General features: G+C 34.3%; 1 protein-coding gene across 4 annotated transcripts in view; it reads left to right on the top strand.

Annotated features, from left to right (window-relative positions):
• LOC128998419 (ubiquitin carboxyl-terminal hydrolase 1-like) overlaps positions 1–19892 on the top strand; it is a 36648-nt gene that overhangs the window by 5602 nt on the left and 11154 nt on the right. For 3 of the 4 annotated variants that reach the window (XM_054424540.1, XM_054424538.1, XM_054424541.1), the window contains exons 2-6: positions 1087–1215; positions 14699–14782; positions 16183–16337; positions 17440–17639; positions 18854–19113. In XM_054424540.1, coding sequence (XP_054280515.1) covers positions 1098–1215; positions 14699–14782; positions 16183–16337; positions 17440–17639; positions 18854–19113 — 817 coding nt within the window. In that variant the 5' untranslated portion in view covers positions 1087–1097. The remainder of the gene's footprint in view (positions 1–1086; positions 1216–14698; positions 14783–16182; positions 16338–17439; positions 17640–18853; positions 19114–19892) is intronic. The other variant, XM_054424539.1, reaches the window with a different exon arrangement.

Raw genomic sequence — 19892 nt, forward strand, 5'->3', positions numbered from 1 at the left:
CTGAATAATATATTATGACATTTTCGAGTTTTATTTGGACCTTTTATGTAAATAGATTTTATTTTTAGCATAAGGAAGTAAAATGTTTGGATGACAAAATGACTTTTAGTGCAAAATGTGAAGAATATAAATGAGAGAATAATCTAGACAAGATAAAGACAAAATACAGAGATTTTAATCCCAAGAGCACAATTTGTTTTTTACCTATCAGATTGATACTCTTTGTTACATTTGAACTATAAGTGATATAGGCATACCATTCTTTTCAGCCTAAAATTGTGCTTCTTTTATTTGTTATCTGAAATTCCTAATGTCAGTGGTGAGTATTTAAGCCTATGTTAATCCGGGGGGGAGGGGGGGGGGTTATGTCCTGTTTTTTTCCTAACCTAAGGTAGCAACCCTGCACACAAGGTGAATATAAAATAAAATAAACTAATAAATTAGTGTTTTAAGCCTCTGGGGACATCAAAAAGTAATTCCAGGGCCTAGGCCTTACCGTGCCACCTACGATAATAGCTACTTCCCTAGGGACATGAGCTAAAGTTATAAGAAGTACACTTCTTAAGTTAATCAGCACGTTGATTAACATTTGAGAAAAGGTTCTACTCAATTTGATTGTTTGCTAAATTTCCGGTACTTTAGTATTATACGGAGGTCACTTATTTTACAGCTCGCTGCGGCGGTTATGTTAGGTTGGGTTATCATAAATATGTTTGTAGGACTTTCCTCGTGTATTTATAAATCGAAGGATACCAGATGAGTCATACCGGTACTTTCTATGATAACCCAACCTAACCGCTGTGGCGTGCTGTATAAGGGTGGCCTGACAATGGGCGGAATAATACCGAAGTACCAAATTTCCTAAGTAAATTAAAGGTTGATGCCAGATGTAACCCTGGCTCAGTGCTCTAGTCCCTATGTAGGTTTAGGTTACGGTAGTCAATTTACTTGATCTTATTGTAGGATACTGATAACCTAGCCAGAACCCAAAAACAGAAAAATCAATGATGTCTTGAACAGTGCCTTATGAATCTTTCATGTATTTTATGAACCGGTTAATCAAGTTAACATGTTGTTTTTTTTCAGGGAAGGAAAAAATGACTATCTTAGGTGTTGATCCAAGTTCACCGCCATTGAAGAGAATACGACTCTGCCAAGAAGTTGCAGACACTCATTATAAATATTGTTATCCTATGGCAACGCCAATAGATGCAGGTATGGGCTTGTGACTACATAGTTTTATTTTTTAATTAAATTACCTAAGGTTCAATGGGGAAGATGCAGACTTTATTTACAATGTCTTTACAATGTCAAGAATTTACATATCAAGCCTGTAGTAAAGTACTTTAGATTTTCCTTGCCAATATCTACTAATCACCTATAAAGTCCGCCAATAATCGCCATATGTTTATTCTCCTCATGGATATCACTGTAATCTCAAGAAATCACGGATGTTAGGCCTACAACGAATGCTGGGTATGATGACACTTAAGTAGTTCCACAACCACAGAAAATAACCACACAAATATTGATACGATTGAATGAAATTCTCACAACGGTGCTGTTATTCTGAAGTTTAGTTTTTTGTAAGGCAATCATTGTTTCAAACTGACCCTAAAATAAATAACTGTGAACGGCTTTCACAATCTAAAAAGGTTTTTATAAGTTACATTTTATTCTTTTGAATTGTTTTGTGTGTTAATTTTGATTCTTAAAACGCTTTATTATGTACAGGAAGGTTACAAGTAAGCCAGTTCCCTATTTTTTTTTCTTAAAAAGTTTTAATTTAGTAATTTGGAACCTTGAAAACCTGAAATTGTTCTTGAATTATATGCCCATTCTATTTTAATTTTGTAATCCCTGACTCTAATCCATGTTCACCATGCAGTATGGTGTGTCCACAAGTTATGTATTTCAAATGTTGGTTTCAGCAATACAAGCTGTCCTACAAGCCTCAGAACTTGTGCTACGTTTATGTTATCAAATTTTGGATTGTGTCGATCTTACAAACTTTTTTTATTGGACAACAAATTCTTTTTAATTTTTAATAATAATTTATCCTGAGATACATAGGTAGCCTACTGATACTTATTATAATTTTTGCTGACCCATGGGTAGATCAAGTGCTTAAAACCGTCTAGTTTGGCAGAAACAGTAATTCAAATTGTTTTCAGTTTTCAATTAGTCGATTTAAAAAATAAACAAATGTTTAATTGATGAAATCATATCTAGTTTTGAAGATTTTGGTAGCCTACCAAAATTATGACAAGTCCTGGTTATTCATTGATATCATACAGATTTACCAAAATATGACTTAAAAATACATTTGTTAAAAATATAAAAATATAATTTTGAATAAATAATTACAGTAGAGCCCTGCTATTACGACAATCTGCATATCCTAAATTAAACTTCGGAAACTGTAAATTTTTTTTAAGGCATTAGTACGAAGCCAACTATGTCACTAGGGCCTATGAAGATCATCAAAGCTAGCGATGTTGTTGAAAAAGCTCTAAATGTTGCTGCAAACATTAAAGCAGCTAGCAATATTGCCATAAATTTCACTGAAGATCACCAATGGATTTTTTCTAAGTGATAATGCCGCAACCCCTAGGTCTAGCCTGAAGTAATGTGACAAACAATCCCGAACTCGTGCCTAGCGTCCTAGGACAAAAAAAAATGTTGGTGATGTTATTAATAATGCTGAGGACGTTGAAGATTCTAATGGTGATTTCACGAATGTTAGCAAGCCTATCAAATCGCCGCTAACATTGGTGATGTTAGGGGTGTTGCCTGAAATTTCCTAAAATCAAGTGATAATGTTTGCAAACGTCAACAAAGCTGGTATTATCTCCAGAAACAGTGTCAAATCAGCTCTTGTAGATGAGGAGGGAACAAAGAAAGTCAGGAAAGGAGCCAAATGGGTCAATACCTTTTGTAGAACCTGTCCGGATCATCCTGCAATGTGCCTGGATTGCTTCAACAACAATAACAAGCATCAGTAATAAGTACTTGACTGTTTCAAAGTTATCAAAACATAATTTTAATTTAATTAAATGGTTTTTAAAATGCAATACAAATGGCTTAGCTTTTTTCAAACTTAAGGGCTTAACTCCTCCTCAAAATAAGGGCAGATAAGTATTATTCTAATTTTCTTTGGACAGTTGTTTCTTTGAGTTGAAATAACCAACAAACATAGACGTATCAGATTATTACCATAAATTATGACTTTAATTCTTAAAGTGACTGTAAATCTATTCTAACTCTGTATAACAATAATTTAAACAATTATTATCAAATATACATTTTTATAATTTTTTTGTCTAGATATGTGTTCTTGTTTTTTTTTTTTTTTTTTTACAAAGGGACGTATTGGGCTTTAAAACATTTTTTACTGTTATGATTTTTGTTCTAAATAAAATTTCAGTCTTTAAATCTTGCAAATATTTTTGAAAATATTAAAAAACTTAACTTTGTAAAATTGATTATTGAATTTTTCATATCTATGAGTAGTGATATTTAAAACACATTGTTATACAATATGATTTGAGACCATGTATTTGTGTGTAAGTTTTTAAAGGTTTCTTTCTTTGCTTTCTCTATAACCAAACAAAGTGGCAGTGTATGTAGGCATTATATGTAGGAGTTTAATACTACGAAAGATAAAAAAGTTAAAGCTGGAATTCTTGGAAAAGTTTAATGAGTCGGTTTTGTTCAGTAAGTCTAGGTTGAGAAAATTAATTTATGTGAATGATAAAGTTTTATATGTAGAGTAATAAAAAATATTTTTAGATTGTAATTATATAGAATTAGTTGCTGCTTGGGTTTACTATACAGGGTGTCCCGTAACTCTCTGGACACTTGTATATAGCGTTATTCCTTAGGTCAATACAAACACATTTCACCATAGGAACATGGGTCTGTGGTGTCTAGTTTACCGACTGTCGGTATTTATGTGTTTTTTACAAAAAAAACTAATAACTCCTAAACGGTTTGAGATACAGCTTTGATATTTTGCAAAAATGTTAATCTTAAGACCTATTATCGTTAGAAATTATACTAAAAAATCATTAACCGTTTCAAAATGGTGGCCATTTAAAATATTTGATGCCAAATTTCACGAAAACCATTAACTTTACAAAAAAATTGCAAGAGACAAAAAAGTTTGTAAATTTTATGTAGTTTTCAATGATACCTGATTTGTTAAGATTGGATAAATAATAACAGAGAAACGTGTTGTTTTCTAAATGTATGACCACTTTTCTCCATTTAAACAATGCTAAACAACGTAAAAGGAGTATTAGCATTGTTTAAATGGAGAAAAGTGGTCATACATTTAGAAAACAACACGTTTCTCTGTTATTATTTATCCAATCTTAACAAATCAGGTATCATTGAAAACTACATAAAATTTACAAACTTTTTTGTCTCTTGCAATTTTTTTGTAAAGTTAATGGTTTTCGTGAAATTTGGCATCAAATATTTTAAATGGCCGCCATTTTGAAACGGTTAATGATTTTTTAGTATAATTTCTAATGATAGTAGGTCTTAATAAGACCTACTACTTACTACTACCAAGATCAAAAAGATCGGACAAAAGATAACTGAAATATTACGTTTTTTCTGTAAAAATAAGGCAAAAATTACGGTTTCCCCGACTAACTTTGCCTTATTTTTACAGAAAAAACGTAATATTTCAGTTATCTTTTGTCCGATCTTTTTGATCTTGGTAATGTTTGATAGGCAATTAAAAATGCTAAAAAAAAGTATTCTTGACATTTTTTCATAGAATTAGCCGTTTTCGAGTCATTTAAGTTAGAAAAATTCAAACGGCCGCCATTTTGAAATTTACAATCGGAACAACTTTATTATTTTTTCTATAATAGGTCTTGTGTATGGTAACATGTTAACCAAGTTTCATAATCATCGAATAAAAAACTTCACAGATAAAAATATTTTTGTATAAAAAACAAAATGGCGGATATCTGGGTAAATATGCATTTTCGGACATACCTTCCCATAAACTTTTTTCTTCCTTCTAGTATGGGGATCCATTTCCCAAAGTCCTGAAACGTTTTTTATGGACACCCTGTATAATGAGGATATTATGGTAATGTACAATCCTAAGATGTTTAAACTTTTATTACCTTGAGTTTGAGGTGTTTATGGACCTTGGGATTCCGAAGTGATGGCAACATCTTCAGCAAAAATTAATCAGAACAAACGACAATGTTGCCTGTTTTTCTGGTATTGCTGAGATATTGTAAAAGGGACGTTTTGCTGTTTGATGAAAAAGTGTAGGCCTACGTATTACTATATTTAAAAATGAACAACAAGAAGGGAGACACCGCTGTCTGGTATAGAAGTTGGTTCCAAGGATACAGAAAACTTCACATCTTCAAGTTAAGTACAAGACGAATGATTCACCGATGCATTCATCAAGTTTTTGCATGAGAATGTGTTTGTCTCATAATCACTAGTTCCTGTAAATTTTATGTGTTTGCTTGCTAACCTATTTTTACACTATGTATGGGTATAGTTAATCTTTGCTCACTTTTTCCTTTGTATGATGTGCCTGCTTATTGTGTCTGTTCTTTTGCTTCTTTTCTGTATGTTAACAACATTTTAAGTGTTAGAAAAATGATTTTATCTAATGTTGAATTCAATATTTTAAATTGTAGGCCTATTTTTACACTAGATAGTTACGTACATTGTTTGCTGAATACACTTATCGAAACAAAAGATCATTTTGCAGTAAATGTTTTAGTCCTCACATAGATACAGATCCAAGTAAGTTACTTGAAAAAAGACTGTTTAGTTGAACTTATATCCAAGAGATTAAGATTAGAAATATTGAGAAATGTTGAAAGTTACCAGATCAATTATTGTATGGCTAGTAGAGGTAGTTGTTCAATACAATCTTGTGGTGAATAAGCAGTGCCACGGATTACGGATCTCTGGCAGCGATGTTTTGGATTGGCATCCGGATGCCGCCACCTAAAATTGATCAGTACAGTTCATTCTTTTACTGTACTTGCTCAAACATTGTTGTTGTTGTTGTTGTTGACATGTTTCATACACATATGACAAAGTAAAACAAATGGAATGACTTATGGTGAGCTTTTGCAACTGTTATGACCCATCAACTTGGTCAGCAACAATAAATAAGGTAGAAAATAGAACTTCAGACCCTATCCATCCTGTGACTGGCTCACATACCTATGTTCTTTTTTAATAAGAAAATTGGCGACAGCTGTTCCAGATAGATGGGATGCCTACTTCAGTATCTAATAGTCAATGGTTGTAATCATTCAGCTAATATCACTGAATAGTGAATTGTGCATGTTCTAGTAATCCAGCTAATATCGCTAAATAGTGCATGTTCTAGTTATTCAGCTAATATTACTGAATAGTGCATGTTGTAGTCATTCAGGTAATATAACTGAATAGTGCATTTTGTAGTCATTCAGCTAATATCACTGAATAGTGCATTTTGTAGTCATTCAGCTAATATCACTGAATAGTGCATGTTGTAGTCATTCAGCTAATATCACTGAATAGTGCATTTTGTAGTCATTCAGCTAATATCACTGAATAGTGCATTTTGTAGTCATTCAGCTAATATAACTGAATAGTGCATGTTGTAGTCATTCAGCTAATATCACTGAATAGTGCATGTTCTAGTTATTCAGCTAATATCACTGAATAGTGCATTTTGTAGTCATTCAGCTAATATCACTGAATAGTGCATTTTGTAGTCATTCAGCTAATATAACTGAATAGTGCATTTTGTAGTCATTCAGCTAATATCACTGAATAGTGCATGTTCTAGTTATTCAGCTAATATCACTGAATAGTGCATTTTGTAGTCATTCAGCTAATATCACTGAATAGTGCATTTTGTAGTCATTCAGCTAATATCACTGAATAGTGCATTTTGTAGTCATTCAGCTAATATCACTGCATAGTGCATTTGGTAGTCATTCAGCTAATATCACTGCATAGTGCATGTTGTAATAATTAAGCTATTATTATTTAATACTACAATATATTTATTGCTATATAGAAAAAATAAATTATAATACTGTATTATATCTACTACCTTAATGATTGGATCCTTTTGTTTGTTGCACCTTTGTTGAAATATTTTTAATTTTATGTATTTTACTTGGTAAAATGCATGGTTTTACCAAGTGTTTTCAGCTTTTGCAGATAAAGCAAAAAGAAATTATTTAAATTGCATCCCATTTTTATCTTGTCAGAATTTTATTTGCTATACATTTTTTATTCAAACTCAATTGACTAATAATCCGAACCAAGTATAGTGAGTGCAAGTTAATTTACTGAAATAAGCTAGTTTACATAATTTTCTGTCAGTCAGTTCCAATCAATACATCTGTATTTAACTAAGCTTTCTTCCAGTTGATACTAGATTTGAAGGCGTTCTGCTGATTTGTTGAGGTGTGGGTTTAAAGTGTAAAACCTTTTGCTTAAACAAGCAGATAGTTTACAAACACGGGGTTGGCGATTAACTTGACTAAAGATGAGTTGTATGATTACTTTTTGAGGATTATTGCGGACATTTTCTATAGTGATCAGTAAAAAACAAAGTTCACACGTTTCAGGATCTGGGATCGATTGATTAATTAAAATATAAGTATCAATCAAGATATACTTTTTGGAACTTTTTGACAGACAGATGAGTAACCTGGCTTAATATAAACTGTCGGAGATAGTAGCCTATAACTTTATTGTATTTGATTGTTGAACGTATTGTGGTATGATTTTATTTTAAATGAGTTGCAGGTTTCAGCCTTCTCTTGTTTGGTGGGGACATTCATTCTTAACTTTCTTAACATCTAAATTGTTCTTATGATAGCTGTCACAAGTTTTGTCTAATTTACTTAAATGGAAATATATCATTATTGCAGACTTATAGTAAGTTTTTGTAGTTAAACCAATTTACAAAATAACATATATTTTTAGGGGTTTTTAATTTACAATTGTCATCTTTCCCAGCTTTTTGACCTCTATACCAATTGTGATTTCAAGCAAGGACAGTGCATTGTCTTGTAAGGGAATCATTATAAGAAAACAAATTAATACTTTACATTGAGATATTTTTTCAGATAATTTGACAGGAACTATTTCTAATGTTCCATTTATACAGTATTCTACTGGATAACTTTTTATTAAATCAGAACTCCCCTCTTACTTCTTCCTTATAATTTTTATTTGTTGAAATTCACCTCCTCCCGTTAGGTGCATGAGAACTTCAATATTTTTGGCAAATATTTGCAATTCATTAACTATATTCAGTATGTTCCTATGTATACATAATCATATATACTTACTAACTCAATGGTAAGTATATAAAATAACACATTGGTAAGCATAATTATTTACGTATAAGCCAATAATCCATCTAAAATATTTATGCAGTAGTTTTAATCCAACATTTTAGTATTCTATGCAAGTTTCACGACATTTAACATTTCTGGTTATATTTTCAGAAAAGCCTGCGGCGAAGATTAAGTAATCCAGTTCTTCTATCTTCAAAACATTGGATCTTTCCCTCGTAGTCGAAAGGATGCCTCAAGGAACCTCTATGTCAAATCGAAGAAGATATTATTTGTTGACTGAGGAACAGTATATCAGGAAAATGGACACCCTGATAAAATATTTCAAAATGGTCATCCTCAACAAATATTTTAAAAAAACTAGAAGAAGCAGAAGTAAACCTCAGACCACGAGACCATCACAAATAGCTAACCCAAACTCCATAATACCACTCCGCTCTAAATATAAAAAGAGCCCTGGTTTAACCTGTTTGCCCCTCTGTAGGTTATGTAGTGAATGTAGCCAATTTCAGGTTTATTCTTAAGAGTCTTCACCACCCTTGGGGTGGTTGCGTTTTGTGGGTATGGCCTTGGGGGGGGGAGGATGTTTAGACAGGCAGGTAGCTCGGGGTCATTAGGTGCGCCAATCTGAAAACATTGTACACAAACGACTACTAAAGACACGACTCCGCACCTACACACACACAGCGGCAAACTTCTCTACCTTTGGACATCGAGCCGCACATTTGAATTTTAATCACTAGCATCACTGCTCTTCCTATTTAGATCATTTCTTCTCTTTGAGAGTCAACCAGGGTGGATCAATATGTTGTTATATACTTGAATTGCTTTAATGATGTTATCATGAAAAATAATTATTATTTCAATCATTTTAGCCTCTGGATTGCTTACATATAATTGCTAAGGTAAGCCTTTACAATAGCAATTATTATAGGGGCTTAGCCACGAAAACAAGACAAATAAAAATAACATTTTTACCTACGACCCTTTTTTTGAAGTAGCCGTTTCAGTTCAGTTCTTAGAATTGAAAAGTTTCACACAACAGCATTGTTTACTTTCATAACCGCATAGTTTTACTCATAACAACACGAGTAACGGACTAATGAGGTTCAAGGATTGAGAAGAAGAGAAATTGTAATGATTCGAATTTCAATTAATCAGTTCTTCACACCAATTTAATTGTTGAGTGGTGCAATTAGTGTTTGGTACAATGAGCGCGTTCTGGGAACATGTACCGGTGCACCGGTGCCGCGCTGGTGCAAAAAATGGGTCGTTCTGGCACCCAACCGACTAAGTTGTGATTTCCTACATTTCAATAATCAGGTGAGCCAGAAGGGCTCCCCGCTTGTTTCCTGACTTAGCCAAGCATTATTCAACTTATTTTCTACATAAATATAATTTGTAATAACTTATCCAATGCATCAGTAGAGCAGGTCCAATAATTTTGTTCTTGTTCTCGGGGCAGCTGTAGAAGAAGTAGCAGACAGCTATTTAGTGAGTCTGTGGCGTCGCGGACTTTGGGCCCAATGCAGCGATGTCGTGGGTTCGGATCCTGGTCACTGCCGATAACATTTTATCAATACAGTTCACCTTTGTACTGTACCGGCTCACTTCTTGCTTTGCTGTTAACGATCCACGCACGGGCGCTTAGTTTATGTGGACGGGCAAATGCATGGTTAAAGAGGCCGCCAACCTCTTTAAAAAAAAAAAATAAATAAAATTAAAAAAAATTTCCTCTTTTTCCTCCACCGGTGCAAGATTTATGCACCGGAGAAATTGTACGGTGCATAATACACCGGCGGCCTCTGATTGGTCAGTTTCTTGGACAACAGCTTGCAGCTAAGGCAAGATGGCGGGTCCATCGAATAATGTTCATAAGTTTTATAGGTTATATTACGTAATGAGTGAATAATTTGTTCAATTCGATATTACCTGATAAACAAATAATTTTCAAATAATTTATTACGTGAGGGCAAGTCTGTTTGTTTGATTTAAATATTATAAAGCAAATAGTAGGTGGATGTGTAAATCATAATCCAATGTGTGCCGTAAACCGGTGATTAACCGTTCTGGGATACCAAGACTCTTGCCCCAGGGCGGTACCGGTGAGTAATTCACCGGTGCACCGGTACTTGTTCCCAGAACGTGCCCAATGTTTCGTTGCATCACTGTCAGTGACAATCAGAGGTTATAAACAAAAACATAACCTCTCTTATGCTCTAGGGGCTGGAGCACGGCCGCCTTAAACTCCAGGCCGCGGCCTTCGAAGTGGCAACGTCGCAAGTGGTGTTGTAACAGCTGTTTTGTTTGAAAGCAGCTAATGGTATTTGTGTATTTATGAATGATTGGTTACTGGACTATGACAATATTGACTCCGCTTAACATGTCCAGATATAGATTTTTAATTCATATTGTTTCGGTTTTCAATTCTGTATGTTTTATTTTCAATATTTTAATAAATTTATGTTCATAAATTTAAATTTAAATCGATAAAGTGCGAATTAATGAGCTGATGTCACCTGTCTGCCATGTTATCTTATGGGACGTCTAACACTAAACAACACCACTTGTGATGTGGTCAATTCTACCAGGCCGCGGCCTGTAGTTAAAAGGTGGCCGTGGCTGGGGTGTGTCATTGTATCAAGGTCATCCAATGAATGACAAGACGTAAAGAATGGCCTGACCTGACATTTTGCAAGCGGCTAGTAGTACACAATAGCCGCATGATTCAAGCCAAAACATGGTTTATCTAGCCACTTCAGCCCACATTATTGATCAAATTCTTTTGAATTTTTTTTTTATTTATATGAGTTACTGTGCCATTCTACTACCTTACATAGTTTAAAATGATTTTCAAATTGTTTCTATAGCTTTGGGTAAACAATACTTAGGATAAAAATACATCTATTTGAGATGCACTTAGGTATTTTACATGCTTTGACTACAAGAGAACACTTTTTTTCCAAATTCAGTAACGACAAATAGTATCGAAAGTAGCTAAACAAAAGGGCATGTTTTGCCCTATTTTAGAGGGGTGGTGAAGACTCTTAAATAGTGGGATTAAGTTGTATAATTTATACACTATAGTCTACATTGAATTTTTACTCACTTTAGAGGTTAAACTGGTCTGTATATAATTTAGCTACCTAAGTTTAAAGATTTATGATTTCTACTCTGTATCAAAATCACTACCAAAATCTTTTACAGCCAATCAAATACAAAATTTGATTCTTTTAGTCTTTTTAGCGAATTTCCCATATAGGGAATAAGCTATTACCGTAGTACTCGTGGTAAGACGTGGACCCGGGACCGATTTAATTTTTGGTTTTGAGGTCCCTAGAGGCCAAAAACACCATCCGTTCAAATTCATATATATATCTATCTGTTAGCTTGATAACTCGAGCAAAAATGATATGATTTGATTGAATTTGGTATAAACGTATAAACCTACATTTATTCAAACGAGTTCGCGAACCAGCATGATCAGACTATGGGAACGGAATTTAGTATATTGAAGCGTTATTGGCCTAATGGTTACGGAAAAAATTCAAAAAAATTGTAAATTTAAAATTCTCATGTTATTCTTATGGAGAATAAGTCAACTGTCGTAGTTTGCTTGTTTATAAACATATTTTGATTTGACCCAATTTGGAAATTACATTAATTTCTTACTAAACTACAGTATTAACATTTTACAAACAAAATTACCCTCCCAGTTGCAGCAAACCTAAGTTCTCGTTAAACAATTTCTATTTAAATAGGGAATAGCCTAAATGTGATATTTTTAAGGAGACATTTTAGTGTAAATCCAATCAGGCAAATGGAAATTCGCTAAGTCCGCAGGTTTGCTGTGGCGGTGGTATTTTCATCAGTTCGGTGCAAAGTGTGCAGTAATTTGTAAGGGTTGAAAATATACAGGGTGAATTTTAAATGAGTTCCCCCCCTACTTTTTTCTACATTTCTTAAGATATCAACTTCGGACCACGTCAGATCATTGTAGTGTAGTAAGTATTTCATTTTGACTGGGTAAACATTTTTGGCCGCCATCTTGGATCCGCCATATTGGATACAAAGTTTTTTTTTTCAAATGTAAAGGTAGGGTTGTGACCCATTGTTTCAAGCTAGAATTTTACGCTGATTACAATGCCGCAATTAGTTTTTAAAAGTCTTGATCCGTTCTAAAGTTATGAGGACTTTTTATAACTTTATTTTCAGCCCATTTTAACATTGTGCATTTACAAATTAAGGCCATAATCCCAAAATAGTGCTAGATAAAGATAAGTATACACCACCATTCATTGTCGACCTATTATCACTTGGTTATGACGGATTTATTTTTTTCGGCCGCCATCTTGGATCTGCCATTTTGAAATGTGATAAATTAATTTAAATATGAAGGTGGTGATGTGACCCATCATTTTGAACTACTTTTTTATGCTGAACTCAATGCTGCAATCCGTTTTTGTTTCTCAGGCTTTCTTGATGAGATATTAAAATTATCTTACTTGAATTTCCAATATTTCAAAAAACCAAATATGAAAATGCAAAACGGATTGCGGCATTAAATTCAGCATAAAAAAGTAGTCTAAAATGATGGGTCACAACACCACCTTCATATTTAAATTAATTTATCACATTTCAAAATGGCAGATCCAAGATGGCGGCCAAAAAAATAATTCCGTCATAACCAAGTAATAATAGGTCGACAATGAATGGTGGTGTATACTTATCTTTATCTAGCACTATTTTGGGATTATGGCCTTAATTTGTAAATGCACAATGTTAAAATGGGCTGAAAATAAAGTTATAAAAATTCCTCATAACTTTAGAACGGATCAAGACTTTTAAAAACTAATTGCGGCATTGTAATCAGCGTAAAATTCTAGCTTGAAACAATGGGTCACAACCCTACCTTTACATTTGAAAAAAAAAACTTTGTATCCAATATGGCGGATCCAAGATGGCGGCCAAAAATGTTTACCCAGTCAAAATGAAGTACTTACTACACTACAATGATCTGACGTGGTCCGAAGTTGATATCTTAAGAAATGTAGAAAAAAGTAGGGGGGGAACTCATTTAAAAATTAAAATTCACCCTGTATGTCTTCATTTGTTTCCTTATGAGTATTTGTTTTTCATTGTGTTTGTTTGTAAAAACTTAATCATTATATTTTGCTTTCTGTGGGTCATAATGGTCTTCTTTCTGGCAAGTCGTATTTTTACATAAAATATCTAATGTGGTAACTTGTAACAATTTGTTTTAAGATTGTGATCAGTCTCTGTATTGATCGTAAACATTTCAAAACAAATTCTCTATTATTATTTGTCTTATCTTCTTGGAAGTTTACTTTGAATTTTCATTGGTTCTGTTGTGTATTCAAAAGATTGAGTCGTATCGTTTTTCTTGTTTTAATCCTAGAACCTCATGGTTGTTTTTCTTTGTCTTTGTTCGATTGTTAGTTTAAAAGTAGGACTTGGCGTTTTCCTCTTTAAAAAGTAGAGACAATTTTGTGTTGATTTTTTAAAAGTTGATTTATAAGAAGGAGAAAGGTCTATTTGTTCTGTTACAAAAAGGTATTTTTCTCATCATAAAATAACTTTTATCCTTTTAGAACCGAGCCACAGTGGTTGTCAGTCTTTACCTTAATTATGTATATATTTAAATAAAAATCATTATTCAAATTGTAAACATTATTTTATGTCCCACTTGATGGTTCCTTTTTTATTCCTTGTTGTAAAACATCACCAAGTGCGGTAGAAATTCAAATTCTTACATTATTTGTTGAAGTAAAATTTCTTCAATCCTTCGTTTCCTCATCATAATTTCCTTTGTTGAGATCATCCCTCAATTTCCTTGATACCTTTTTGCAAAAGCCCATGTGGCAGGCAAAGTAAAGAAATTCCAGATTATGTTTGGACAAATAAATAATGAATTTGACTTTCCATTGTTATTTCTTTTCCTGTGGTCTTAATCTGTCTGGATGTTAAGTCACATATCGTAGGTGTAAATGGGCTGATGTCAATAATATTGTTGTTGTAAATGTCTAATGTTGGTGTTGTTAATGTCTGAAACGACATATTGTGGTTGGTGTGAATGTCTGATGTCAGATATTATTAGTGTGAGTATCTGAAGCGACATATTGTTGTCAGCGTGAATGGTTGATTTCAAGATATACATGTATGTCTGATGTAAAAAATTGTTGGCGTGAATATCTTACGTCACATATTGTTAGTGTGAATGGCTTATGTCAAATATTGGTTGTTTGAATGGCTGAATTGAGATTTTGTTGTTGTGTGTCATTTCTCATAACTGGCGTTACTGATGTTTGTTTGGTCAGCAGGCGTGATGCTGAATGGATACGGAGGGCTGGTGGACACCCACAAGACGCATTCTCCTGATGATAGCAGTCTAAACACTGAAGGTAACTAATTGATCAGCATGGTCATTTGCCTGTCTCTAACTTTGTTTGGTTGTGTCTGTATTTCTTCTTCAGCCATTTTTATGTTAGGCCGGGGCCACACAAGGTGGTTTTGCCGTGCGAAGTTAAGCCGCGCCATCAATGTCCAGCCACACAGAGCGGGTGAACCGCTTTCTGTTGGTTTTTTCCCAGCCCACGTACTGCAATAAAACATAGTCCATTTAACTCGTAGAAGTCATGGACGAAACACTTATGTTAGCTCGTGCATTAGAAGCTGTTTGTGAGCTGGAACCAAAGGTTAACAGAAATCACTGGGTACATCCCTTCATATCGGATAACCCATTTGTGTGTCAAACCTTTAACGAGCAAATGCGAAACCATAGATGGGAGTTTTTTTGGTTATTACCGTATCAACTTGTCCATATCAAACATTGTACATAATTGGTAAACAAATGCACAAACCACAAACTCTTTCAAAACCACTAGAAATGCCTGAAGAAGAGCACCAAACGCGCGGTCGAACCGTTATTTTTTTGTCTTTTATAAGACTGTGTGTCATCCCCTCCAAAGGGAACTTAACTTCACGCGGCTCGGATAAACTTCGCCTCTTGTGGCCACACTCATTTGATTCAATATGTTGACGAAACCCCCATAACTTGGCGCGGCAAAACCACCTCATTTGGCCCCGGCCATAGCTATCCAATTAACCACTATGACTATTTTATGAATATAAATTTTGGTTTTCAATAGCAATTTAATAATGATTCTGATAAGAATAGGAAGTGCCACACGTCATCATTATTTTAATAGTTATACCCTTGTAAATCATTTTGATAGCCCCAGGATTGCGTTTTATGACTAATTATGGTAAAAAGGTACCTTGTCAGATAATCCTTAACATGTATTGTAGTGTCAAAACTTACTTGCAACATGGTTTTTTAACTCCACCATCGTCAGGCTACACTAAAATTACAGAAATCCAAATTCACTCAACATATTATTGACAATAACCATGATATGCTGGATATAAATGACGGTCTCGACATTCTACATTACTGTGGGAGAGGAAACTTATTAAATACTTTGGAAGAGTTTGAAATATATATAGTCTTAAAAACCAGGGACAGCACACACATTTTGAATGTAAAATTCAATTATGATTCCCATTATATTTTCAACACTCTACTCCGTCACTACAATTGTCCAATTTCAGCTGTTGATAACGCAGACGACAATCCAGAGTCTACATCGGTCCTTCATAACCTGATTCTACTTCAGGTCTACTTCCTGTAATCGTTTCAGTTCTACTGGTTGGCTATGAATTTCCATCTCCCTAGAAATATTACCAGGACTTTTCTCATACAATTATTGAGTTAATACATTGTCTGTTGTGGTGGGATTAGGTGTAAGCCCTGTAGCAACTCTCTGCAACTTGGGGAACACGTGTTTCCTAAACAGCGTACTGTACACTCTGAGGTTTGCTCCTAGCTTCCTACACAACCTCCACCATCTTGTCGCTGATCTCACCGAATTGAGCGGAAGATACTCACATTTAAAGGTAACACCCTTTACTATTAGTAGCACTAGACGCCCATCTCTTGTTAAAGTTGTTGCCGGGTTTTTGAATGAAAATGGACATAGTTGCGTTGAGCCACCAAATTTACGCCACAAAATCAAATCATGTTTATACACATTATACAGGGTTGGGCAAATGTGTGGATACCCCAAGTTAACTTTGTAATGGGTGACACCAGGAAAACTATACTTCACATACCTTTATAAAAATTAAAACTGCACCTTTTGGACGGTATCCCAATTTTTCCTGGGACCCCATAATGGAGTATTTTGGGGGTAGCTCAACAATTTTAAATGTAAAGCCCCATCGAGTGACACCTCATTTTAAAGACCTTTATTAAAGAAGAATATCAGCAAAAAATAGAGGTCCCTATCTCAACCCAGTACGACATGGCGGTCATTTTAAATTTTCATAAGCCTGAGAGAAACTTTTAATGAGGTTAAATTGTACGATGAATTTTCAAATGACGAGTCAGCGCACCATCACACTAGATCGGCAGGAAGTGGGCGGTACTGAAACGACTGCTCTCGTGGGAAAGATTTTTGACCAGTGATCACGTGTCTACTAAATAAATACAATGCTCTCCTAAATTTAATTCAAATATCACAGTAAACAATTTTAACAAGTTTTTGGGGACGTCGGTTTAACCGGAAAACCCGTTATCCGGACTGGCCTCGGTTCCGAGGAGTCCGGATAAGTGGGAGTCTACTGTATAAATATAACAAATTATATGTAACCTGTTAGATACTTTTTGTATACATCGTGTTTCTAAACTGTCTCAAATGCTATTAGTTATTAATACTGCATTAGAAAATAATATTAATATCTTGATATTGCGTAGAAGAAAAAACCAACATGGATAGTTGGCATTTTCAATAGTTTTAGTAGTTTTAGTAGTTTTTATAGTTGGCATTTTTTGGGTGTTGACACCCTCCAAATATTTGTATAAGCTAGAAGCAATATTTATGGCCCTTAGCTGTCAGATTATCATTAAACAGCTGTGTATATGATTTTTAAGCGAAACATAAACAGTTTGTTGTGTTATATTTAAGTACCAAAATTACTATTGTTGTATTTGACATAGAACAAGTCATCGTCTTTGGGACGTGGAATCGGAGGCGGGAGCAAGAATTGGAGCAATAAGGACCTTTCCACCATGGGTCAAGAAGACAAGACCGCAGTGGCGACGCTGAGATTACATGAACTATACGAGGCCCTCCACCACACGGAACTGAAGGACCACATTGAGCCTTACCAGCCTGAGATCTTCTTGACTGCCTTGAGGTAAGTCCTAGAGAAAACAAACAAGTTCATATAATAAATTAAGAATTGTATTGAACTGGGCCTACTTCAAACTAAGTGTAACATTTAATTTATGACTGAAAGAGGATACAAATAAATAGCATGCTATTCCATTTAGAAATAAAAAATATGATAGTTAGCTAAGAAAAATCATTGAGATGATAATCTTAAAATTCAGATTCTGTTAAGGGCTTTCTTAATTGTAGAGGTTGTCTGTTAAATCAGACACTGTTGCATCCGGAAGAGGCCAAATATTTTTTCATTGAGTTTTTTGTCCTTCAACTCAAAATAGTCCTGCTATGTGAGCATTAATTCGGTTGGTCCATTACACTATTTGAGGCTGGGTAATAAACATCAAAACCACTTAAAAATAGCATAAAATTTTTATTTTAATATCAGAGATCTTGTGAAGGAAAGATTATAAAACTGTTGATATTTTTTTTCTATCAAGTTACCTACTTAATGAAATGTATAACTAAATTTAAAAGTTCAAAAAGGCCAATATATAATAAATTATTTTATTTTTATTTTAAATTATTTTAATTTATTATATATTGGCCTTTTTGAACTTTTAAATTTAGTTATACATTTTATTATTCATTGCCAATATCTCCAATACAAGTTACCTACTTAAATTAAATCATATTATATTACACTTTACAGTTTACATTAAATATTTTAGTGAGTCGGTGACTCAGTCGGTAGTGTCGCGGACTTCGGGCCCGAGGCAGCGATGTCGTGGGTTCGGATCCTGGTCACTGCCGATAACACTTTATCAGTACAGTTCACCTTTGTACTGTACCGGCTCACTCCTTGCTTTGCTGTAAACGATCCACGCACGGGCGCTTAGTCTATGTGGAAAGGCAAATGCAAGTTAAAAGAGGCCGCCAACCTCTTAAAAAAAATATATATATATATACATATTGGGAAAAAATTAATTTCAGTTCTCACTAATTTATAGCCTATGTTGTGAAAATTCAGTATAACTCATCCTACACTCATCTACATTCATACTTGGCTTAAAATACCTACTTTGTAAATATTAAAGATTAGCCGAACAGATTTAATTTCTATTTCCTTGGGCGTGAGCTCTTCTAGTGATAGAACGCAGGACTTCTCTTTAAAGAAGCTCACCTCTGGAATTCAAATGCTATGTTCTACGGTTATGAGCTGTAAGCAACATATGATTTTGGCAGGGAGGTGAATCCCATCTTCGAAGGCAACCAACAACATGATGCTCATGAGCTGTTGGTATGTCTGGTTGATACAATGAGAGAGACTTGTCGTCAACTCTGTGAGCTTCACGAGAGACAGAGGTGTATCATACCTCAACCTCCTCCCCCCACCTGCCCACTGCCTCCGGCTAAGAGCTCCTTCTCCTCAAATGTACGGAAAAGTCTCAAACTAGGAAAGACCAAGAGCAACGGTGTGTTGGACAAGAAGAATCCTCTTAACGGTACGTTCATTGTTGTGAAATTTTATAATTTACGGTTTAAACAGTATGTGTTTAATTTGGTTGAGAAATAAACAACAATATTTCATCCAACCTAGAAACTGTGGATAATGGAAATTTCAGATGAGTTTTCATGATCGGGAGTAGTCTGTGAATTGCATGTAGGTTTGGATTTGTAATAGTGATTGGTTGGTACTTAACGTCAAATGTCGGTTCCAAAAATTCTTGGGACCGAGAATCGATGGTGAAATGTCGGTACCGATACCTTTGGTACCAAGATTTACAACATTCAAATTGTCAACCATGATGATTATATTTTACTTAAGGCTATTTGAAAGGGCATATTTATCATGAAATATCAATAGTAGGCTATAGGATGATTATTTCAGTGTTAGTTAAGTTGTCTTCACTATCGTCAGCTGATAGAGTGGTGCAAACATAGACTGCAATTGCTCCACCATCTTCAAGCAGAAGACAGAAGGCAAGCTTAATAAAGACTGGATAAAAATGGTTTATTTGGACTCAACAACATTATTACACTACCTTAATACCATTCTTTCCTTATCTGAGGTTGATTAATAATAACATTAATAATACTGTAGTTAGAAGTTAAAGGATTATTTTATTTAATTCGTACAGCTCTTTATTTTACTTTTTTTGCACGAACTATGGAAATACAGAAGCGCTGAATGTACGACTCGAACCTCAAATTCATTCCAGTTAACTCTATTACTGTTTGACTCAGTCCATTCCAGTCAGTGGCTGAATTCATATTTTTAGGC

Source organism: Macrosteles quadrilineatus, unplaced genomic scaffold (assembly GCF_028750875.1).
Source record: "Macrosteles quadrilineatus isolate MER2022 unplaced genomic scaffold, UCM_ALF_1.0 Scaffold_7__1_contigs__length_78375512, whole genome shotgun sequence".
NCBI lineage: Eukaryota > Metazoa > Arthropoda > Insecta > Hemiptera > Cicadellidae > Macrosteles > Macrosteles quadrilineatus.